Raw genomic sequence first — 25,228 nt, 5'->3', positions numbered from 1 at the left:
ATTTGAGATCATCCTCTATCACACACACATCTATCATCCATCTATCTATTTATCTATCTATCTAGTTTGTATATAATTGTTTCCATGTTTTATACCCCCCTAGATTGTGGACTCCTTAAGGGAAGGGATCCTTTGTTTTGTTTTGTTTTTAATCCTCTACACTTAGCACATGGCAGGTACTAACAAATGTTAGTTGAATGACTGGTGATCATAAAGAACTAGCATAACTTTATCAATAGATCACCAAAAATTTTTTTATTATTATAACTTTTATTGACAGAACATAAGCCTGGGTAATTTTTTTACAACATTATCCCTTGCACTTACTTCTGTTTCAATTTTTCCCTTCCCTCCTTCCACCCCTCCCCTAGATGGCAAACAGGCTTATACATGTTAAATATGCTATAGTATATCCTAAATACAATATTTGTGTGCAGAACTGAACAATTCTCTTGTTGCACAGGGAGAATTGGATTCATAAGGTAAAAATAACCTGGGAAGAAAAACAAAAATGCAAACAGTTTACATTCATTTCCCAGTGTTCCTTCTCTGGGTGTAGCTGCTTCTATCCATCATTGATCAATTGGAATTGAGTTAGATCTTCTCTTTGTTGAAGAAATCCACTTCCATCGGAATACATTCTCATACAGTATCATTGTTGAAGTATATAATGATCTCCTGGTTCTGCTCGTTTCACTTAGCATCAGTTCATGGAAGTCTCTCCAAGCCTCTCTGTATTCATCCTGCTGGTCATTTCTTACAGAACAATAATATTCCATAACATTCATATACCACAATTTACCCAGCCATTCTCCAACTGATGGGCATCCATTCATTTTCCAGTTTCTAGCCACTACAAAAAGGGCTGCCACAAACATTTTGGCACGTACAGGTCCCTTTCCCTTCTTTAGTATTTCTTTGGGATATAAGCCCAGTAGTAGCATGCTGGATCAAAGGATATGCACAATTTGATAACTTTTTTGAGCATAATTCCAGATTGCTTTCCAGAATGGTTGGATTTGTTCACAACTCCACCAACAATGCATCAATGTCCCAATTTTCCCACATCCTCTCCAACATTCATCATTATTTTTTCCTGTCATCTTAGCCAATCTGCCAGGTGTGTAGTAAGTCACCAAAGATTATCTTCATTTCCTTTTAAAATTTTTTATTGCCAGTATTACTAAGCTAGTAGAGGAGAGATTGCTTTAACTACAGTTTATCTAGATTTTAGCAAAGATTTTGAGAATGCATTTCATACTATTTTTGTTGGGAAAATGGAGCAATGTTGACTAGATGCCAATATAATTAGATGAGCTCAGAACTGGCTTGATGGCTGGACTCAAAGAATAGTTATTTATGATTGACTGTTAACATGACAAGAAGTCTCCAGCAGAGTAGCCTAGGGATCTCTGCTTTGCTCTTTACTGCATTGTTTCGTTTTCATCAATGACTTGGATAGACAAATAGATGGCACATATATAAAATTTTCAGATAGCTTAAAGGTAAAAGCTTGCATAGTCAGCAATAATCATAATTCAAAAAGATCTGGACAGGATGCAGAATTGGACTAAATCTACTATAAAGAAATGTATAATGATGAATGTCAAGTGTTACACTTGGATAGAAAAAAAATCAACCTCACATGCACGAGAGGAGAAATGTGGGTAGACAACAATTGTTCTGAAAATTATCTAGGGGTTTTAGTGATCGTCAAATTTAGTATGAGTCAATAGTATGATGTGGCAATCAAAAAAGTTGGAGTGATTTGGAGTTGCATTTAGAGAGTCATACCTTTCAGCAATAAAGAGATGGTAGTCTTAATGTATTCTGCCCATGCCAGACCTCATCTGGAATATTGTGTTCAATTTTGATTGCCACAATTTAAGAAGGATATGAAGCTGGGGAGTCTAGAGAAAGGCAATTAGGATAGAGAAAAGCCTCTATTTTATATCAGAGGGTTAATTGAAGGAACTGGGGATGTTTAGCCTGGAGAAGAGAAGACTTAATGGGGACCCTGATAGCTATTTTTAAGTTATTTGAAGTTTGCTCAGACTTGTTCTGTTTGTCACCAGAAGGAACAATGGTTGGAAATTGCCAAAAGACCAATTTAGGATTTTTGTCAGGAAAAACTTCCTAAAATTAGAGCTGCCGAAAAGTGGAATGCTCTGCATCTGGAGATTATAAGTTTTCCTTCCTTAGAAATCTTCAGAGGCTCGATAGTTACTTGTTGAGTATATTGTAAATGGGAATTCTTTTAGATTCCCTTCCCAACTGTCAGATTCTGTGATTCTTTTCTTTCTAGTAAACTAAGCTATATTCCTTCTAGTTATGCTAATTAACAGATGATTTGAATTATTTGACCAATCTATTAATAAAAGGCTTGATGATAATAGATTCTACTATAGTTAAATAAATGTTGTTTGTCCTTCACTTTTGAAGAGGATCATGGCATGCAAGTGAATTGGATTTAAGTGAGGGAAGTCTGTGCAAAGTCACCAAGCTTACTTATACCTTTTGAGCCATCTGGGTCCAGTGGTAAGATATAAAACAGGAAGACTGAAAATGGTTTTATAAAGAAGTCAGAAATGATGTGATTTGGTATCCAGTAATATTTTCGCAATAGTACTTTAAACATACCCTGAAGCTCTGGTCTGCACTAATACAAACTGAAAAGTGTCTATCTTTAGTCATTGTCATATTCACCAATGTATTCATTGATTGTTGATAGAGTTTAGAACTATATGTAGCAATGCCATTTTAATTTGGAGTCCACTACTGATGATCCCAAAATAAAAAAGTGACCTTCCTATAAAGACTTACATAGTTAGAAGATTCTTAGAGAGAACACTGGGAGATGCTTCTCCAGTCCATCTGTTCATGAACTTTCAGGAGGAAGGGACAGAAAAGAAAATGTTTGGGCGTTTTTATAAATAAATGCATTACAGCTCATGTTTTCCCATCCAGATAATGGGGAGAGCAGACTCTATTGTGTTAATCATTTCTATATGATGAAACAGGTCATAGCGTTCAAATTGTTTCCTGACACTTGTTTTTTGGTTTTAATTCAGTACCCCACAATCAGCTACATCTAGTAAGACTGGGTTCTGAGGAGGTCCAAGTTATGTCACCACTCCAACTCTTTTCTGGCTTTGGAGGAAAGTGAGAACATTTGGGAATAAATATACCCAGGATCACTTTAGAGCCGGCGGAGATGTTTGATAGAACAGCCTACAAAATACCCGCAAGAAAAAAAAAAAAACAATTGACCTGAAGACCTACGCCGGGGGATGGGGTGGGGAAACCGGAGAAATTGCGGACTTGCCTACGAGTACGGTGTTTTTCTTCACCGCAGGTAAATAGAATCCATCGCGAGTGTCCAGGGAGACTCTGCAGAAGTCTGAGGGTAGCAGAAAGGATCTGGAAGCTACCTGAAACTGATGGATCTTGTAGAGAGGGGATGGCGAGGATAAGGCTATACAGGAGCGGTCTAGTCACCGCTCTGTTCTCGAGTCCGGGGCGGTGGTGATGAGGTGGAGAGAAGGCGAGAAAGTCTTGGTGGGGTGAGCGTGGGAGCCGGGGAAGCTGAGAAAACGGAGAGCTGGGATGGTCTTGTTTGTCCGTCTGCGTCGGTAGGCACAGCGGAGCTGGGGCGGATCCATCTTCCCCCCAGCCCAATCCCTAGCCGAGAAGGAGGCCTTATGAATAAGCAACCAAGCGAGACGCCCTCCTCCCAATGTCCTAGCGGTGGAGGCAGCCGAGTAAGCACCCGCGTTAGCAGCAGCAGAAGCCGCCGCCGCCGCCGCCACCGCCGCAGGCGCCGAGATAGAATGCCTCGCCTTGGCAGCCTTGGCACCGCTTCTTTCCTCTGCGCGCTGCCCCCCTAAAGGGCGCAACGCTCAGGTAAGGAAGGGGCCGGGGGCACCGCCCCCTCGGGCGTACGGGTCCTGCATGCAGTAGAACCCGCCCCATTTAATACTTAGGGTGAGGGGTGGTGGCTGGGAGAACCGGGGGGTGAGTGACTGAGTGGCCATTCAGCTCCTGGCCGCTCGAGGCTCGTCGGGTGATTCTCTGGGAGAAGTGCCGTTTTTGCGGGGGTTGAGGACTGTTGGCCTGGGAGTAGGATATGCCTTCACCCCCTTGGCATGTATGACTCGGAGTGGTGGAGCAAACCAGGTAGACAGCAGGCCTCGGAGAATTCCCGGGCGTTCCCCAGTTAAAGGCCAGACTCGTTGCTTTCACTCTGGAGGATCCTTTGTGCTAGGGGAACTGGCGAGCCTGGCTTTTGTTTGCCTTTTTTTTCTTTCTTTCTCTCCCCTTTTAGCCCTTAATATAACAAAGAACAAGTTCAAGACAAGTGTTTGCTTCTATCAGATGGCCACTATTCATCCAGTAGTATTCCCCGCAGATCAGCAGGAACAAATGGGGATATTAGGTGGTGGAAATCTTTTCTTGTACTTTGGTGAAAAGAAACAGTTGAGATCAGAAATGTCACTTATGTCTGTCTTTTTTTCTTTTTTTTGGTTTTGTTTTGCACACAGCTTGTAACTAAAAAGGTCATTAATTTTTTTTTTTTAATGCCTAAGGGTTAGAAGTGGACAAAGTAAGAAAAGCTAAATGTCCCAGTTCTCAGAGAGCATCTCAATATGTGCGTTAGCCGCAAGCCTGTCCTTACTTTGACCAATGATGCTTATAATCTGCCAGGTGTCAGGAAGGAAAACGAGACTGATAAGGAAGATGCCAGAGTTGAAAATGTGGGATTGGTGTCAAGAGTTTATGTGCTTTGCCATGTTTGCCTACCTGGAAGTTGATGTCATCCATACTGGGTGATGTGCCCAGCTCCTGCAACTAATTTCAGTGCAGAGCTGAAGGGAGTGGGAGAAAGGGAGAGTACTTATTTAAAGGGCACTTTCATCGTTGAAAGTTTTAGCTGGTAACTCAAATAAACAATCCTTTTGAGCTTAGATGGAAAACTTTTCCAACAAGAAAATATAAGTTGTATTTCTCCTTCCGTTCTTTGTACATTTTATTTTTACTGATGTCGTTGCAAGAGGTCTCACATCACTGGGCAATTATTGCATGTTAAAACTAATAACAAAATCTCATTTCATTATATACTTAAAGTGAGGATCAAAAATATGGAACTTTATGTTAAAGACTTTCCTCCCCCACTTCAGTTATAAGTGTATTTTGCATTATGCAATAAATGTATTCCTGAAAAGTTGTGTGCAAAATGACAGTTTTTGCATCAGATTTTATGTTAAATAAACCAGGCAACCTTGCTATTTAAAAGAACCCTGGGGTGAATTTCTTTGTAAAATGAAAAAAAAACCCTTCCTAATTTATATTACCTATATTGGGTTTGCTTAAAGTGGAGTATATATGTATAAAGATTTAAAAAAAGTCTGGTAATCATTCAGTTTGCCAAGTGAGGTTAAAAAAATCATATATTGGGCAGAGAAAATGGCAGGTTAGATTAGTAGAATACCTGTATCATTGATGAATAAGATTTTTAAAATTAAGATTAGGGAAAACAAGGCCATGTGAGACCTAGAATTTCATAGATGAGTTTCTTTGCATGGAAAATCCACTGAATCATTGAAGGATGGGTGGGTAGGGAAGATATAGTACTGCATCTCTTGACTGATGTCATGGATGTTGCAAACTTCTTTCTGTAAAAGCCAGAATTTCATATCACTAAATTAGGGATGAGATGATAATTCATAGCTATGGGAAGGTTCTCTTCCTGCCCTGCATTGCTAAGTTCCACGGAGATATCTGAAAGTCTGGCATGTAGAGTTTAGATATAATTCTTAAAAATGGTGAATAAAGCATCCAACCTTGATCTTTCTCAATCAATAACACCTCTTTGCTGTAACAATTTGTATTTAATTTTCCTCATCCTCCCTCCCTTAGTGTTCAGAGAATTGTTCTTTGAAAAGTTCATACATCTTTCCAGCTTATTTAAATTACATAGAAGATGACTGGAGCATGAATTTGGAAGGATGTAGCAGGACAATGACAATTGTCAATTTGCCCAGTGATGCAGATGTCATAGGGTGCCAGAGGGAACAATGAAGATAAAACTATATTCATATGGCCAGGTTTATGGTGATAAGGTATGGTGAGCCATTGAGGAGTTATATTGGAAGTGGCAGATTTTTGGTTAAAAAATTTAATTAGATAAGAATGAACTTGATTGATAGAAAGAAGTATGTTGACATGTATATTAAAGAAGAAACATTCATTGGATAAAATGATGAGATAAATGCAAATGAGGAAAATATTCTTCTTTTATCTCATAAATAATTTATGTATGTAACACACACATATACAAACACATATATACACAAAATGTGAAGAGAAATTGTGAAAGAAACTTGGGAGCAATGATAAGTCAATGCACCTATGATAGAATTGAAACTTTGAGGAGGTCAGAAAAAGCCATTTTGACAAATCTGATCTATTTCTTTCTTTTTAGAACATATACATTTTTATTGATATCTTTTATTTTTAATATTGTGCACATTCCCAAGAGCAAACTTCTTCTTTTCCAGAGAGCAATCCCTCATAACAAAGAGAAAAAAATGTTTGGCAAAAGTAACATACCAAAAAATTCTGACATTATGTGCAGTGTATCTGATCAATTTCTAAAAATAAGTAAAAAAGAAAATAAAGACTAAAACCAAATACACATGGGAAAGTTATTATTACTAGCAGTTACTTCTTTTAAAATAATATTTGATCTTTTATTTTTATATCACTTTCCTTTCCAAGTTTATTTCTTCTCTCCCTCTTTTGAAGAGATGGATCCTATGTATTAAAAAATTTATTTTTAAAAAAGAGAGAATGGAAAAAACAGTTAAATAAAATTATGCATCAGGTTAAGTAAACCAGATAATACAGACATGTCATATCTGTAGTGGCTAGAATTTAGGATTGGGAGTCAGGATGATCTGGATTTGAATCTTGTTTCAAACACTTCTTTGCTATGTGATCCAAGTAAGCCACAACCTCTCTGCCTCAGTTTTCTCATCTATAAAATGGGTAAAATAACAGATCCTAACTCAGTGTGTTATTATGCCTTTTAAATCTCTGCAAACAAGGATGGAAAGTACATTCTTTCCTCTTTTAAAATTTTTGATTTTAGCTTCAAGTTGAACATTATAATTATCTGGCATTGTTTCTATTTTTAAAATTTCTATTTATATTATAGTAATGATCCTGCTTACTTTACTTTTTTATCAGTTCATATCTTCCTATTCTTATTCATTGTTTATTAAGATGGAAAATATTATCTTTACATACCACATTATTTAGCCATCCCTTATGTTATGATATATTGGAGTGGAATTTGAACAGAGTACTAGTGGCAATAATTCATCAATCAATTAATAATCATTTCTTAAGTCCTTGCTATGGAACAAGTATTATGTTATATGCTAGGAATACAACAAAAGCAAAAACAGTCCTTGCTTTCAAAGAACCTATATTGTAATGAAGAGTCAATATGTAAATAACTGGAGGTATATAAAATACATAGAAATATGTAAAAAAAAAACCCCTCAGATCTTAGAGGGGAAAGCTCTAAGTTGGAAGGATTGGAAAATGCTTTCAGTAGAAAGTAGCATTTGAGCTGAATATTGAAGGCAGAGATGAGGAGGAAGGACATTCCAGTTATGTGGTAAAGCTAACACAAAGACTTAGAGATAGTGTTGTTTGTGAGAATAGCAAGAAGGGCCCTAGAGCTGGATTCTAGTTATATGAAAGAGAATAAAGTATAAGAATTCCAGAAAAGTAGAAAGGAGATAGGTTTTTAAGGCCTCTAAATTCCAAAGAAAGTATTTTAAATTCTATCCTGGAGGTATCAATGAACTACTGAAATATATTGAAAAGAGATGTGACATAATCAGACCCATACTTTAGGGAAATTACTTTTGACAGTTGTGTGATCAGAGTAGGAAAGTATGGGAGAGGCTTAAGGAAAAGACGATTGTAATAATCCAGTCCAGAAATGGATGATAATGTCCTGAATTATAGTCGTGACTGTGTGAGTAGAGAAAAGGGGACTTAGATATATTATGAAGGTGGAAAGACAATATTTTGGAACAGATTTGTGGTATGTTAAAACGAAGAATAAAGGATGATACTAACATAAACCTGAGTTACAGGGAAGATGATAATACTTTTGAGTAATATAGAAAAGTTTGGAAGAGGGTAGGTTTTGGGGAGAAAAATAAAAACATTTTGTTTTGAAATATGTTTTTTTTTGAGATTCCTATGGGATATACGGTTCAAAATATTTAATTGGCAGTGGTGATAAGGACATAGAGAACTGAGTTATTTGCATAGAGATGACAACAAAACTCTTGGGAGCTGATGAGATCATCAAGTAAGATAGTATGGAGAGAAAAGGAAAGAAGGCTTGAGACAGAGCTTTGGTAAATACTAGGATCAATGGGAGTGATATAGTTAAAGAGTCAACAAAGGAGACTAAAACCTCAGTCAGACAGATAGAAGGAAAACTAGGAGAGACCAATGTCATCAAAGCTCATGGAAAAGAGAGCATATGGGAGAACAGATGATCAATAATATCAAATGCTGCAGAAAGGTCAAAAAAGGGTGAATGATAAAAAAAATCAATTGAGAGGTTTTTGGTTACTTGGGTAAAATAGTTTCAGTTGAATGATGAATTCAGAAAACCTTTTGTCATCATAATGAGCTAAATATTGTGCATGTAATTAGACTTAGAGAAATCCATGAAGCAATTATTATTAGAAATATTATCCTAAATATATGAATCCCTAAATACTTTCTCTTCTTTTACATTCTGCAAAGATTATTTGTATTTGGTTCAAACTCAAATTATTATTTCCCTGTATATCTAAAACTCTGTTGGACATTGTGGTGGGACAAAGATATATGAGGTAGTACCTATCTACTTAGAACCTGTAGCTGTTGGGACAATGAGACATGTAAATATGAAATAAAATTCATGATCAAAAGTGGCATAGATCAGGGTTAAAATATGTTGGAGAAGGAACAAATCACTGTGTGCCCAGAATATTTAGAGAAGAATGTAAGGAAATGGAACTTCAGATGAGTCTTGAAAGGGGTGGGATATTGAAATGTGAAAGTTTGGGGAAGAAAGAGGAGACATTTCAGCAACTAACCAATCCACATTTATAAAATGCCTACTCTATGCCAGACACATGCTAAGCACTGATTCAAAAATAGGTAAAAGATAATTCCTACTTTCAAGGAGACCCCAATCCAATGAGAAAGAAAACATGTAAACAAATGTATACAAAGCAAATTATATACAGGATAAATAGCAAATAATTTAACAGATGAAAGTCACTAAGAATATTAGGAAAGACTCTCTGTAATGAGATTTTTATAGGGGATGGAATGAGTGAAGGTCTGGATATTGGAATGAGCATGAGAAAGGAATGTTAGTTTTATTAGATTGTATAGTTTAAGTTGGAGAATGGTGAAGATAAAATTGGAACTGTGAAAAGTGGAAAAAGCAAGAAAATGGTGTAATGAAAATTATCATAGTGATAAGAACATATAATATGAATGTATCAAGGAAAAACTATGGACAAGAGATGAATCAGCTTGTTGAATTTATATGAAAAGGTAGCTTTAATGATCCAGTGAATTGATTTGGGCCTGGACTATGATGGTAGCAATGAGAATAAAGATGAAGGGACAATACCAAGTGATATTATGAAGGCGTAATCAATGATTGATGATTTTCTGTGAGTTCTTGCAAGTTTGGATATAGGGATAAAAGAGAAGGAAGAAGAGATTCTTAATAAGATTCTAATGTTATAAAACTGTGTCACTGAGAATAGGATGTCAGTGACAAAGATGGAAGATTTAGGAGAGAGATTAACTAGTGGGAAAAGATGAAGAATTCAATTTTAAATGTAATGTGTTTGAGATATAAGAATACCGAAGTAGAAATATCTTTTAGATAGTGAAAACATAAGATTAGATTAACTTATTTTCCCCACCCGTAAATTTGTTTGTTTGCTTTTTGAGTGGTGCAACTGTTCCATTAATTTAAGCAGCTAAGTGGTGTAATGGTCAGAGTACTGGATTTGAAGTCAGAAAGACTAAATTAAATTAATTTCTTAAATACTTCCTAGCCATATGACTCTGGGCAAGTAACAATTTCTCTCTGCCTCAGTTTCCTCATCTATAAAAGAATGATAATAGTGGAACCTAATTTGTAGGGATATTGTTAAAAGACTGAATGAATGAAAGGTAAGCCAAAGGAAAAACTTCAAACTTTAAAACCATGGCCATGTTGGAGAACAACTAGAACTAAAGACAATTGCTAACTTTTCACTATGAGCATTTACACTTCAGAAATTGATGAGTGTTACAAATAAAGCTTTGAGTTTTGTTGATTGTCTAGAATTAAGAAAATTATGGAGAAAATGTTAATAATACAGATTAAACTTAAAAGTGTTTTGTGGGTAAAATTTTCTTCCTGGATAGATATTAAACATTTATCAGTACACTCCTACTTAAAGTGTCATATAAATGCTATCTATTTATTGTTAAAAAAGAGAAAAATACATAGAATAAAATATGAGGTTTATATTTACTAGTCCTTGTATTCAGGGAACTCTCACTGCAAATATATCCATGACTTATTCTTATTTGGTTGTGTCTAGAATTTACAGAGACCATATTCATAAAATGTAATATGCTGGTTTGTCATCAGATCCTTCATTTTTATTTTAAAAAACTTTGAAAAAACACAATTGGGGATTTAAAAATGCGCTAGGTTTTTATTTACTAAGGCTATGTAACTTGGTTATTCATTTATAGTTTAGATATTATTTTTCTTTTGTAATTAATTTATCTTTGAACGATTCTTATCCCTAAATCAGTCTTTTCAGAAAGTCTTTACCTTAATATCTCATCATAATATAGATATGATGAAGGGTGGTTGAAAAATATGCTGGCAGAGCACAGATTTTGGGAGTTTTTACCATATTGCAAAGACTGAATGTTATCTCAGCAACAGACTGAATCTGCTCTCCAAGATTCATTGCCAGTAGGTACACTGTTTGGCAGCGAACTCTTTGCCAAGGGAAAAAAAAATACAAAATGGCCCTTAATTGTGAGCAGGCCCTCTTCTACTTCTGTAGTGACAGTGGAAGAATGGAAGAAAAGAGGGCAAAGGAGATTTCATAACTTTTAGATTATATTTAAATTAAGATGTTAGTACTGTTAACATGAATCCACTTCATATTATCCACTGGACAATAAGTGAGCATGCTGCTTACTAGTGGAACTAAAACCATGTTAGTATTGATATTATCGCTATATAGATAAACCAAGAAGAAGGAAGTTCTTACTTAATGGAAGGATGGTTCATAGATTCCTCCTGAAGAGGAAAATCAATAAATTGATAAAGTTGGCTTTATTTTGAGCCCTAACACAATGAGAAAAATTATTTCACGCAAAATTTGGTCATTTTGTGCTGCGTTGCTCATGAAAAGTATTTTCAAAAAAGGCCCCAATGAAAATAGTTGATGGTTATGCCTCGATATCTATTGCAAAGAATGAAGAGGTAAAAATTTTCTATAAAGTACACTTCCAAATCAAGTCAACATATACTTTTATACTTAGAAAACATAGATCAGGATAAGAAAATGAAATAGCCGAAGTCTGATCGACTGTATTAAAGCCTCATGTCCACATATCATGATACTTTTACCAAGAAAAAAATTGCTGAATTTAATGAGCACTTAATATTGTTACAATGTATGATATTGACTATAATTTAATACCCAGAAGAGGACTCATTACCAATATGGGTAGCTATACCTGATCAGCTGTCTGTGTGTAAGCAGAGCACTGACTTGTTAGAACAAAGATCAAAATAAATAGAAATCTGGAAGAAAAAAAATGAGAAAAAGATAGAGTATGCAATTGAAAACTCAATTCTGAATTAATTAAAATATTGGCAATTAAACATGGGTTTCTGTTCATTATGGAAGAAATAACAAGCATAGATTATGATAATTTCATGCAGAATTTTAACTAATGTTAATAAGTTTCTATAAAAGAAACAAAAAATGTCCCAAAAGTATCTTTGTCAGCAAACATATGACGTATTTTCCAGGTGGAGAGAGATGATAGCCAAAGGCAAGATTAGTTCACAATATAAACTCTTTTGTAAAATTTTATAGAAAAGGATGATGATGTTGTAAGAAATATTTCCTTTTTAAACAGTGGAGGTCAAAATCTGTATGAAGAGATTCAAAACCTGTATGAAGAGATCAAATAATTGATTAGCCTTTTAATGGACATAGAAGAATGAAAATGGAGGGAAGACAACAAATAGATGAGAAATACAAAAGATCTCCAAAGATAAAATGTTTTTCACCATCGGGGCAGTAAATTCATTGCATGAACTCCAGTCTCATATGCTTATAGAGGAAGCTGAAAAAAATCTTGGACCTAATTAAATATCCAAAAATGATAATCAGATTGACAACTGCTGACCTATATTACTACTTTCTTATAGCTATAAAATTTTAATAAAATAATTTATGGGCATTCTTTTTTTTTAATAATTTTTTTATTGATAGAACGCATGCCAGGGTAATTTTTTACAGCATTATCCCTTGCATTCATTTCTGTTCCGATTTTTCCCCTCCCTCCCTCCACCCCTTCCCCCAGATGGCAAGAGTCCTTTACATGTTGAATGGGTTGCAGTATATCCTAGATACAATATATGTGTGCAGAACCAAACAGTTTTCTTGTTGCACAGGGAGAATTGAATTCAGAAGGTATAAATAATCCGGGAGGAAAAACAAAAATGCAAGCAGTTTATATTCATTTCCAGTGTTCTTTCTCTGGGTGTAGCTGCTTCTGCCCATCTTTGATCAATTAAGGCTCTCTTTATCAAAGAGATCCACTTCCATCAGAATACATCCTCAAACAGTATCATTGTTGAGGTATATAATGATCTCCTGGTTCTGCTCATTTCACTCAGCATCAGTTCATGTAAGTCTCTCCAGTCCTCTCTGTATTCATCCTGCTGGTCGTTCCTTACAGAACAATAATGTTCCATAACGTTCATATACCACAATTTACTCAACCATTCTCCAATTGATGGACATCCTTTCATTTTCCAGCTTCTAGCCACTACAAACAGGGCTGCCACAAACATTTTGGCATATACAGGTCCCTTTCCTTTCTTTAGTATCTCTTTGGAGTATAAGCCCAGTAGAAACACTGCTGGATCAAAGGGTATGCACAGCTTGATAACTTTTTGAGCATAGTTCCAAATTGCTCTCCAGAATGGCTGGATGTGTTCACAATTCCACCAACAATGTATCAGTGTCCCTGTTTTCCCACATCCCCTCCAACATTCCCCATTATCTTTCCCTGTCATTCTAGCCAATCTGACAGGTGTGTAGTGGTATCTCAGAGTTGTCTTAATTTGCATTTCTCTGATTAATAATGATTTGGAGCATATTTTCATATGTCTATAAATAGTTTCAATTTCTTCGTCTGAGAATTGTCTGTTCATATCCTTTGACCATTTATCAATTGGAGAATGGTTTGATTTCTTATAGATTAGGGTCAGTTCTCTATATATTTTGGAAATGAGGCCTTTATCAGAACCTTTGATTGTAAAAATGTTTTCCCAGTTTATTGTTTCCCTTCTAATCTTGTTTGCATTTGTTTTGTTTGTACAAAAACTTTTCAGTTTGATATAATCAAAATTTTCTATGTTGTGGTCAATAGTGATCTCTAGTTCTTCTTTGGTCATAAATTCCTCCCTCTTCCACAGGTCTGACAGGTAAACTATCCTATGCTCTTCCAATTTATTTATCATCTCATTCTTTATGCCTAGATCATGAACCCATTTTGACCTTATCTTGGTGTACGGTGTTAAGTGTGGGTCAATGCCTAGTTTCTGCCATACTGATTTCCAATTTTCCCAGCAATTTTTGTCAAATAATGCATTCTTATTCCAGAAACTGGTGTCTTTGGGTTTGTCAAACACTATATTATTAAAGTTATTGGCTGTTTTGTCCTTTGAACCTAACTTATTCCATTGATCAACTAGTCTATTTCTTAGCCAATACCAGATGGTTTTAGTAACTGCTGCTTTATAATATAATTTTAGATCTGGTACAGCTAGGCCACCTTCATTTGATTTTTTTTCATTAATTCCCTTGAAATTCTTGACCTTTTGTTTTTATGGGCATTCTTGATAAGAATATTAGTAGTGAATAAATAGGCTTAGCACTTGATTTTACACAGTAGACTATATCTTTACTATCACACAATTGACTGAAAAATAAAAAGAAAACGTAAGATTGCACTATGCTTATTGCTTAAGCAAAATACTCCCTTAAAATTCTCTTTTAACAAAGTGCTTCCCATACATAATCAAAACTGATTCCTTTAAAGCTATAATAGAAATAATCATGTTCAAACTTCTGATCATAAATATCAGATGAGGCCATAAAATCCGGAAATAGGCTTAGTAAAGGACTTCATAAGTTTGTCACAGTGATGGAGAAAATCCAGCAGAGTTCAGATTAAAGAGAGATTTCCTGTGATTGATGAAGTCTTCCAGATGCTCCTGACTGTATATGACATCATTCTAATTTAATCAAGGCTGATTTTCCCTCTTCTTCATGGCAGTGGTACTGATTTTTCCAGACTTTGTCACTATGGTTCAACTTTCTAGCCTGAAATTTCCCCCCAGTGCCTAGGACCTTCTCATCCTGAAAACATCCCTCTGCCATGCAGACTCTTCTCCCAATTGTGAGTCTCTTCTGTAAATTTCCATTGTGGAGATGAATCTGTACCAGCCATTCTTCATTCCCTGACTCTCAGACTTGCTATCATACCTTGCTTGGATACCTCTCTCCTCTACTTTTTAGCTCTCTTTTGTGTATTATTTTTGGTATTAGAATATAAACTCTTTGAGAACAGAGGATATATTTCTTTTTGTTTGCATTTGTATTCTGAGCAGTTGGCCTAACACCTGAACCTAGTAAATAATATAGTAGTTCGAACAGTGTTGTTCAAAGGACCTGGGGGTCCTGATGATCTTTTAAGGGGTCAAAACTATATTAATAAAAAGACTAAAACATTATTTATTTATTAAAATGCTACTCTTTTTTTCAGCTACATATCTGTCAAATTGTATACTTTAGTAAAAACAATATATTGCAACATATTGAAATCAGAAACAGACAGGAGAATCCAATAGTCTTTTATTAGGCTAGACATTAAAGAAGTTTGCAAAAGTATGTAAAACACTAATATTCTTCTCAATACCTTTATTAGTTTTTGTTTGGGGAAATAAAGTTTTTTTCCATAAAATGTATTTATGTGAATATGTAAGGTTTTTTTTAAATTAAATGAATGTTTTTAAATATTACCATTTTAAATTTTGAATATGGTAAATTTTTGTTGCTGTCATTCAAGTAAACAGAAGCATTTTAAGGTTCTCAACCATTTTTAAGAGTGTAAAGGAGTTTTTAGACCAAAAAAAATTGAGAACACCTGGCTTGTTGCACTGGTATTCCTGCTTGCCCTCAACCCTTAACTATTATAGATGCTTCTAGGAGTTATTTGTAAGCTCTCTAAAAATTTGCCCTACTTATTTGCACCAGAAAAAACTAACTGGATAACTAACAGAAAAAACAGAATAACTAACTGTTACTCAGATTATAAAGTTAGATGGGCAATTTGTACTGCTTGTCTAACTATCTGCTAGTTCAAAAAGACAGTATATTGTGTGTGATTCTAGATGGCCTAGGAAGTAGTGATGGACTTTAACTTTTTAAGCTAAAGTCTTTAACAGGTCTCAGTTTGTGTGCCCAATTAGCAATTAAGGATAGATTAAAAAATGAGGCAGAGAATGGCATCTTTTATCTAGTCCAAAAAAAAAATTCAACCCATAAATCAACAGGGGAGGGGAAGATCTTTAGAGTTTCTGGCCAAAACAGAAACAATTATTATTTACTTTTTCTTTGAGTCAATCAGGGCTCAAACCAAGTTGAGCTTGGCCTGGGATTTCTTGTTGGTCAATTAATGAGAGCCAGAATGATTTGGTTTTAAGACATGGTTCTTAGCCTGTAAACCCCAAGATATCTTGTGAAATCATCCAAGACCATTTCCAATCATCCTGATTCTGATGGCTCTGGAGGAGAAAGTGAGGCTGGTGACTTTGCATAGCCCTCTCTCACTTAAATCCAATTCACTTTAATATCATGGCATCATCTCCCTAATATTATGGTTTTCTTCAATAATGAAATTAAAAAACAAACAACTACAAACACAACAAATTGTGTACATAATTAAAAAGGAGAGCAGTTGGTTAGATGACCTTCAGGAAATTGCAAATGCCCTTAAGCTTCTCCCAAAAATTAGAATAATCTTTTTAACATCAATATTCTTTCAGTGTTGTATGGTAAGGAAACAAAGAACACTACAGTCTCCAATAAATTAAAAATTTTCATTGTCCCACAAAATACAATGAAGAGGCATATGTTGGTGTGAGTTGGGTGCAACATATAACAAAGTAAGGACCTTTGAAGAAAAACTGAATGAAACAGTGTCATCAGGGAAAATACAGGAGCAAAAGGAGGTGGGTTGATTATGTAATGAGATGGTGAGATAAGATAATAATCTGAATGTTTCACTGGTATTCTTTCGTATTTGGAGGAAATTTGGAAGGCCCCCTGGAACACTGGACTTCCTATGGTCTTTAGAGAAATGGCTAGAGAAACATTAGAAAGCTTGCAGGAAATTTTTATTTTAGGAAAAGGTCTTGCATTCATTTAAATCTTTGTCTTCATGATCTATTTCTTTCAGTTTTTTTTTCACGCGGAATTGAATGTGCCTCTTCATGATGTGAAAACATATGGATGAAAGTGAAAAATTCATTCCAATTGTCTAAAGTTTGACTTAAGAATGCTAAAAATATAGAAGTGTGGATGCATCTGAGTGTTTTTATGCTATGCAAACTAGAATATTTAGATGATTGAAATTTTCAGGTTTTATTTTATGCTTTGGACTTTTAAAAATATAGCTTCAAACTAAATAGCTCAGTATCTTCTGAGGTAATCACCAAGGGATTTAATTGAATAGGCAAATATGTGTTTATACAAGGTGGGCAATTTTCTGAATGGGTTGAGAATAAACCAGACAGGTATGTGATGGCATAGTACATGTTTCACCCTAGGTTAACTCTTAATATATAATAATTTTACATGTCAGCTTTTCTATATGGAGATGTAAAGAGGCAGTTTATTTGAATCTTCCAACAGAGAGAAAAGTATATATGACAATTTCACTGAGCAATGTGCATGATTATATAATTTCTCTATATTTGTGTCATTTGATTTAGTTAAAATTAAAGGCATATCATATAACTAACAAAATATATTAACCGTCTTATTTGGCTACTTATTGAGCAGAGTGCTCTTTTAACAGACTTACAGGAATTTACTAAAATCCTATTCCAATGTTTCATTATACAGTCAAAGGGATTCTAGGATTTAGAAGGCAATGTTAGGAGAGTATAAGCTCTGGCAAGGTCTATAAAAGTTAGAGAAGAGGGGTTAGAAGGGACCTTAGTGTCCATAGTCCAACCCCTTCATTTTTATAGATGGGGAAAGTCCCAAAAGACATAAAGTTTGAGGTCAAACAGCTAGAACTTGTCAGAGGTGAGATTTGAATCTAGGTCCTTTTACTCCAAATCCATTGCTTTTTATATTGTATTAGCTAGAAAGCCTTCAGTTTTAGGTCTGATGATCCACTACCTGGGAACCAGCATAGGTAAGTTCAGAGAAATTCAACACCAAAAGTTTATGAATTTTATTTTGGTCACAGAAACTTACTAAATTATCTACTAAGACATGAAAAGGCAATAGACTACATCTAGTATGGGAAAATCTACATATATGAAGTCGTGGATTCTTTAGGTTTTGAAGTTGAAGTAGTGATGTCCTTGGAAATAGCTAGCTATATGACAGGGTGATGGAATGCTGGATCTAAAGTCAGGAAGACTGGAGTCTTTGAGACTAATTGTGTAAGCTTAAGCAAGTCACTTAGCCTCTCATTCAGTTTTCTCATCTGTAAAATGGAAATAATAATAATAGCCCTTGCTGTTTGGGGATTGTTGTGAGGATAAAATGAGATAATGTTTGCAAAGCACTCTGCAAAGTGCTATATAAAATAAAGCTGAATTATCTTTTAAAACAGTGTTATATGTATATATAATATAGAGACAATTATGTTCAAATGGTAACACTTTAACTAATTAGAATTATATTTAAATATTTATACTTGTATAGTATATTTAGAATTTAATTAACTAGAAGATCTTATTCTTTAGCCAGATCTTTTTGCCTCTACTCTTCTCTCCTTCCCCACTTCTTCTTCATCTTCCATGTAGGTACCAAAATTATATTCCTAAAAATCAAATGAGTTTATATTTGTAAAGCATTTAGCACAATTTCTAGCATAAAGTTGCCACTTAAATGCTTGTTCCATTTCTTTCTTGCCTACTAAAATACAAGGTCTAACCATGTTACCTCCTGATGATTTATGCCTCCCCTAGGTTAAAATAAAAATTCAGTTCAGAATTTAAGATCTTTGACAATTAGCCTCTTGCTTATCTTTTTAAGATTATTTTCACACTATCTTGCTTTACAACTTTTATGTCCCACCAAACTGCCTATTTTCTGTTTTCCACAGAGCAAGTCTGTCTTCTACCTCCACCCCTAGAATGATATCTTGTGCTCTCTTTCCACACTCCTCTTCTTAGAATCCCTAACTTTCTTCAAGAATCATCTCAAGGACAGAAGAAGCCTTTCTTGAGTTTCCCCAGTTGTCCTGTCCCCTGAAATTACTTTGTGTCTACTTTACACTTTTATGTGTATATGTTGTTCTCCTAGTAGAATGTAAACTCAGTGAGGGCAGGGATATTATTTTTTCCTCTTTCTATCTTTTATGTAATAGATAAAGATTAAAGTAAAACAACAACTCTTTATTGTTTTAGCACTTTAATACCAAATCTGTTTTTTTTGGTTAAATTTCTAAAATTCTTAGTCATATCATGAGTTTGTTTGATTCCACTTTGAAATCAGAATTATTCTATATGATATGAAATGATCATATGTCTTTCTGAAAAGATGGTGGTAATGAAGTGCAGTTGGGTTAGCACTAGTCTCTTGAAGTCAGAAAACTGTGATTCATTTTACCTCTACTGTGCTTTATGACTTTGGGCAAATAATTTAAGTTCTCTGAATTTCTTTTTGCTTATATGTGAAAAAAGGAATAATGATACAGTATCTACTTCAAAGTGTAGTTATGAGATCCAATGAGATAACATATGTAAAGCACTTTGAAACTTTAAATTGTTATATTAGTTTAGACTAATATTATTATTATAGTAGATTTATCTGATTTTCTAAAAATCTAAAAATAGAAGAAACTTAAAATGGATATTCTTGATATTTTCTTTTTTATTTTCTTGTTAAAATCATTTTAATTTTTAGTAATGACAGAAAACAAGTTTGATTTTGATTGGTCTTAAGAATAAATTTAGTCAAAAGTTAAGAAATCCAAAACTGGAAAGAATAAATAGGGATATGATTACAGCCAAGGACCTGGCATCATTATGTTACAGAGTAGGCCTAATTTCTAGGCAACATTAATCTTGGGGATATATACTTATACCGAATATGCACATATCTGATTTTACCTTTTTGTCTAATTTTGTTTCCTGGTACCTTTTCCTAAGAAAATTAAATTAGCTTAAAAATTCAAAAGGGAAAAATGAACTGGGTCATCACCATCTCAGAAATAAGGAGATAACTGTCTTATACACTATCCCCTGAGCATGCTATAGACTTCTTCATTTATGGTTTAATTTAAATGATATATCAGTACTGCAACATATTTAACATGTATAGGACTGCTTGCCATCTTGGGGGGGGGGTGGGTGGAGGGAGGGAGGGGAAAAAACGAAACATAAGCGAGTGCAAGGGATAATGTTGTAAAAGATTACCCTGGCATGGATTCTGTCAATACAAAGTTATTATTAAATAAAATAAAATTAAAAAAAAATGATATATCAGAAGAAAAAATGACAGTTTGAATGTTTTATTTTTCTACAGGATTCAATTATTGGAATCACCAATTTTGCAAATTTATGTGCACATTTCTCTTCCACTATGAGCAGACTGCTAGAACTTCACATTTGCATGGCTCTTCTTAACATCCTGCTTTTCTCTGTCTCACAATGTCTGGCTTTCCCCAAAATGGGAAGGAGAGAGATAGAACACATTGAAGATCAAATTGAGAGATGGAATATAGATGACCTTGAAAAACCCAGACCTTCAAAGCAAACAGCTCAAATGGCACTAATAGAAGATTCAAATATAATTTTAACAGAACTGTCGGAAACATCATTGAATAAGGGGTTCACTGTTGGGGGAGTAACACAGCTTACTGGAGTAAGCACTGTGTTCACATATGGTCAGAGCACTGATGTGTATACCCCTACTGAGTCAATGGCTTCTTCAGATGAAGGAGGATTTAATCCTAGTGAACACAATAAAGACTTATCTGAAAGTAGGTTAACCACAGCTGTTACTACAATAGTCTCCCCAAATAGTAACGTGAAAGTTGATTTTTTTAGTAGTTCCAGTAGCATGCCCACTGTTGAAAAAGCCATAGAAACAGGACAAGGGGTTCCAAGGCTTCTGGGTGATCAATTCTTGGAGACAGGAAGTAAGACAGGTGAGAATTTGGAACATTCAATGACAACTCAGTTGAACACTGAAGAAATGCTAACTACTAACCCACAGACTGGAAACTTGGAAATAACCATTGAACATACAACAGTGTCTTCTCCTGTGACAAGTCCCGTAACAGAGACTGGGAATGGGATGCTCACTGCAAGTAGAGAGAGTCCTTCACAACTGACAGCTCATCAACCTCAGACCACCGTGACTGAACACCTGCTTGACTACTCAGAGTACTTACCAAGTATTGAGTCAGAAACTGACAGCATGCCAGGAGGCATGGCAATGGCAACCAACACTCCGACGGCAGCTTCAGATATTCCAGCTGTCTCTGCCCTAAATGAGGATTGGGATGATACCAAATTAGCAAGTGCAAGCCGAATGGGAGTCTCAGAGCCCAGAAACAACGCAGGGACTATTTCTGTGGGAGCCAAAGCTCCTCAGATATTACAGCCAGACCATGATGATGTGAAAGGAGGGGAACTCTTGACAGATTTTGCAGATGGTTCTTTGGGACAAGTTAGAGGGAGACCACATACGGGGGCATCTCCAGTGATGGTGCATGCAGAAGAAAAATCTGTTGCCTTTACTGATCAAAGTTCCTTTCCCTTTATGAATCCTAAAGAAGACACTAAAGTGACAACTATGAGTCTACTCCAAAACATAAAACACCCTAAACTAGATGGTAGAGAATATGATGCCTTATTTTTTCCAGTGACTACAGTTCCCATCACAGATTCTCAGTCTGAGGCATACTACCCTATGGGAAATACACTAACAGGTAAGGAACACATTTTTGACTCACAATTTTGCCTCTGATTTTATTTTTAAAAATGAGAGTTGAAAGCAATTATTCATACAATTTATTAAATAAAAGTTAAAAAATTTTATCAATGAAATAAACATGGACATAAAATATTATTAAACTGAGAAGTGATATGGCATAGTACATAGTGGTCTGAATTTAAGTCGGGTCCTCTTACTTTTCAGGGTTCCAGGGAATTTTCTAATGCCATAAATAGCTCCTGAATAGCTGACCTGCATCATCAGTCTGGGGATTTTCTGTTCCAGAAGTTCCCTACATTCGCAAAAGCACAAATTTGGACTTTGTTTTAAGAATTAAAAAATTCTTAAATATAACTCCACATATGCAGCTTGTTTACAATGTCAAGACAAGGTTACAATAAACAGTGTTTTCCAGGGTAGCATTTCACTTTATACCCAGTTAAAAGCATTGAATTTCCTGACATTGAGTATAAAGGAGTTTTAGGTGTGAATATTTATTTATATGAATTTCACAAGTCTTCTGAATTTGTTTTCCCCCAAGGACTGTAAATGGGGATGAGAAAAAAAATGAGGGCAACCATCTGCTGCTGTCTAGCCTCTTTTGTCAGTCATTCAATAAGCATTTATGAAAATCTAAGTAAGTGTCAGGTTATCAAGTGCTATCTGCTGGGGAGACATGTATATCTGACTTTGACGTATGTGAGTAGGGGAAGCTTCTCTCTTGTTCACTGCTAGAGAATCAGACACAAAGGAAATTCTAAAACCGAGTGAATTTTCCTTTAATGATGAGCTGAAAGAAGGAAATTAATGCTTATTTCATTTTGGAGTTTGAAAAAGCATCTTAGAGTTCAAAGATGTCAAACATTTCTCTCCATTTCAATGGAGAATTCAGATTTTCAATTTGGTTTCAATTCAACTCAAATATTCAATCTTAATTGAAAACTTCAAGGTTGAAATGACTTTTTAAAAAGAATGATTAAATCCAATTTAGATAATGAAGGAAAAATATAACTTTCTTTTTCTAGTCTGTATTTGGTGACTACAAGATTTAGGATACTAGCCATTTTCCTAATTGATTCCAGAAATAGCATAATAGTCTTTTAAAGATTGTTCTTCTAAATGAGATTATTTTTAATACCTGGTTTCAGCTGAAGATCAGGCCTTTCAATTTTTCTACAGTTAACAAAATTATTTCTTAGTTATCTAAAGTAGGAAGGATGAATATATAGCATGCTTTAACTACGTTTTTTGTAGCAATAACTTTTCCCAATTCTCTCTCCTGTTTTCTTATTCCCATTTATTACCAATCACTTTTGTAGGGTAACTTGATATTTAAGACTTGAAATCTAAATCTGCTCCCTCCTGGAATCCTAGACAGAGGCTATTTTATTTGATTTTCCTCTTGTTAATGAAAAAATATGCTATGGAAAAATGAGAAAAATTCAAAATTAAATAAGATCCTGAAGAACTTGCAATAAGATAAGCTTATATCAATCTGATAAAAATCAATGCACATCCAAAGAATTCTAAAAGCATAAAGGACAGTGTACTAGGTACTATTAATTCTGAGAGGTATAACCATAGTTCCTTGACTGACGTTTTTTGATACCATTAAGGATGTACTCATATTCATATACTTATACATAAATATATAGAATTTTATTGTTTTACAGATTTTGAGAAGGAAGGTACATCAGAGATTATTTAATCCTCTTCCTCCCCACTCCAGTTTTATAGATGAGGAAACTGTGTCCCATAGTAATTTACCCCAAATCATAGAAATTGTTAGTATCACAGCTGAGATTTGATCCCAAGGCCTCTCCAAATTTAGCTTTCTTTTGTACCATGGGTAATAATAATGACAGATGATTCTGATATATGGCTTTAAAGATAAAACAGTGTTATGTATATTATGTTAATAATATTAATTAGATGGTGCAGTGGATAGTGCTGAATTTGGAGTCAGAAAGGTCCATCTTCAAATTTGGCCTTAGACATTTCCTGGCTGTGTGACCCTGAACAAGTTATTTAACCTCAGTTTCCTTATCCTTTGGCATATGGGTGATGCAATGTATAGAGTCAGGAGACATCTTCCTGAGTTCCAATCTAGCCTCAGACACTCAGTAGCTGTGTGATCCTGGGCAAGTCACTTAATTTTGTTTGCCTCAGTTTCCTCATCTATAAAATTAGCTGGAAAAGGAAATGGCTTTTCCAATATCTTTTTTCAAGAAAATCCCAAATGAGGTCATGAAGAGTTGGATACAACTAAAAAATGACTGAACAACAGCAATCTCATCTGTAAGAGGGAGATAACAATAAAATCTAACTAATCATATAATACTCACAAAGTACTTTGCAATCCTTGCAACCCTACATAAATGCTAGGTATTTTATTATTTATTATTATTATTATCTTCATAGCAACTTTGTAAGTTAAGCACTATTATTATCTACATTTGACAGATCCAGAAGCTGAGGCTGAGGGGAAGTGAGATGATTTATCCTGAATCACCTAATTATCATATCTCTGGAGTCAAATTCAAATTGAGTTTTTTCTGACTCCTTGTTTAAAACCTGTTAATTGCACCACACTGGATAACTATATAATATGTGTGTATATATATATATGTACATAAATATATATAATGAATGAATACATATATTATTGACATAGGAATGATCTTTATAACCTTTTTTCTTATTCATATGAGGTATTTCATCTCCTTAGAAAGAAAAACACAGAAAAAATGGGCATCCCAGTAGATTGATAAAAAAAGGAATTAACTACTATATGTTGAAAAATCAAAACACTCAACACCAGAAAGTAGATAGATTATTTAGACAATAAGCATAGCAATAAAATTTGAATAAGCTATCATCTTTTGAAACATGATATTTAAATTTATTGATCAACTCTCTAAGGTTTTAAATTAGTTTTTAGAATTGAACAGAATCTCAAATATATTTTATAACTAGCAGTAAGACTGAGGGGGAAAAAAAACATAATGCTATCCTGGAAATTGAATTTTAGAATGTGAGTCAATCGACTTTTGTTGAGGATGCCTTCTGTTAGTAGGCATAAAAGAACACATTTCAATCTCCATCCTTATTAATAATTTATTTAAGAAGCTTCCAGTCTATTTATGATCTGTGCAACAAAAACCTAAGTGTGTTAGTGGCATTCATATGGCCATTTTCCCTTAGTGAACATATGTAGATATTGAATGATCATTTATTGATGAGGCATTAAGTGTTTTTTTTTTTTTAAACTGGCTCTCTTTTACCTCTCATGTTTGAATTTTACATGAAAAATTTTACCTCTGAAAATTTTAGCCTGTCACACAATTGCATGAAATTTGTTTCCTCTTAATTGATCATTTTAACATTTGAATATTCCTAAAATGGAGCTTTGACTTAGCTAAAAACTGGATTGTTGTTGTGCTCTTTCTTCTTTGTTTTCAGAATTTATTTTTACAATAAAATCTTATTTTTTATTTGATTTTATAGCTTTCTTTTTTTCTTGGGGAAAAAGATGAAACTTATTTATTGGTTCTTTTCCTTAAAAAATTCCTTTGTAACTACTACAACTCCTTTTCCTGAAACATATCTTTGTTTTGTCATGT

General features: G+C 34.6%; 1 protein-coding gene across 1 annotated transcript in view; it reads left to right on the top strand.

Annotated features, from left to right (window-relative positions):
• The first annotated feature begins 3,811 nt into the window (after positions 1-3,811).
• The window catches only part of ARMH4 (armadillo like helical domain containing 4), a 150,554-nt gene continuing 129,137 nt past the window's right edge, over positions 3,812-25,228 (top strand). Inside the window, exons 1-2 of the mRNA XM_051977735.1 lie at positions 3,812-3,903; positions 20,190-21,600. Of these exons, the coding sequence (XP_051833695.1) occupies positions 20,247-21,600 (1,354 nt within the window). The 5' untranslated portion in view covers positions 3,812-3,903; positions 20,190-20,246. The remainder of the gene's footprint in view (positions 3,904-20,189; positions 21,601-25,228) is intronic.

Source organism: Antechinus flavipes, chromosome 2 (assembly GCF_016432865.1).
Source record: "Antechinus flavipes isolate AdamAnt ecotype Samford, QLD, Australia chromosome 2, AdamAnt_v2, whole genome shotgun sequence".
In the NCBI taxonomy this organism is placed as follows: Eukaryota; Metazoa; Chordata; class Mammalia; order Dasyuromorphia; family Dasyuridae; genus Antechinus; species Antechinus flavipes.
The sequence above is the reverse complement of the archived record's forward strand: the minus strand, read 5'-3'. Positions and strand labels throughout refer to the sequence as shown.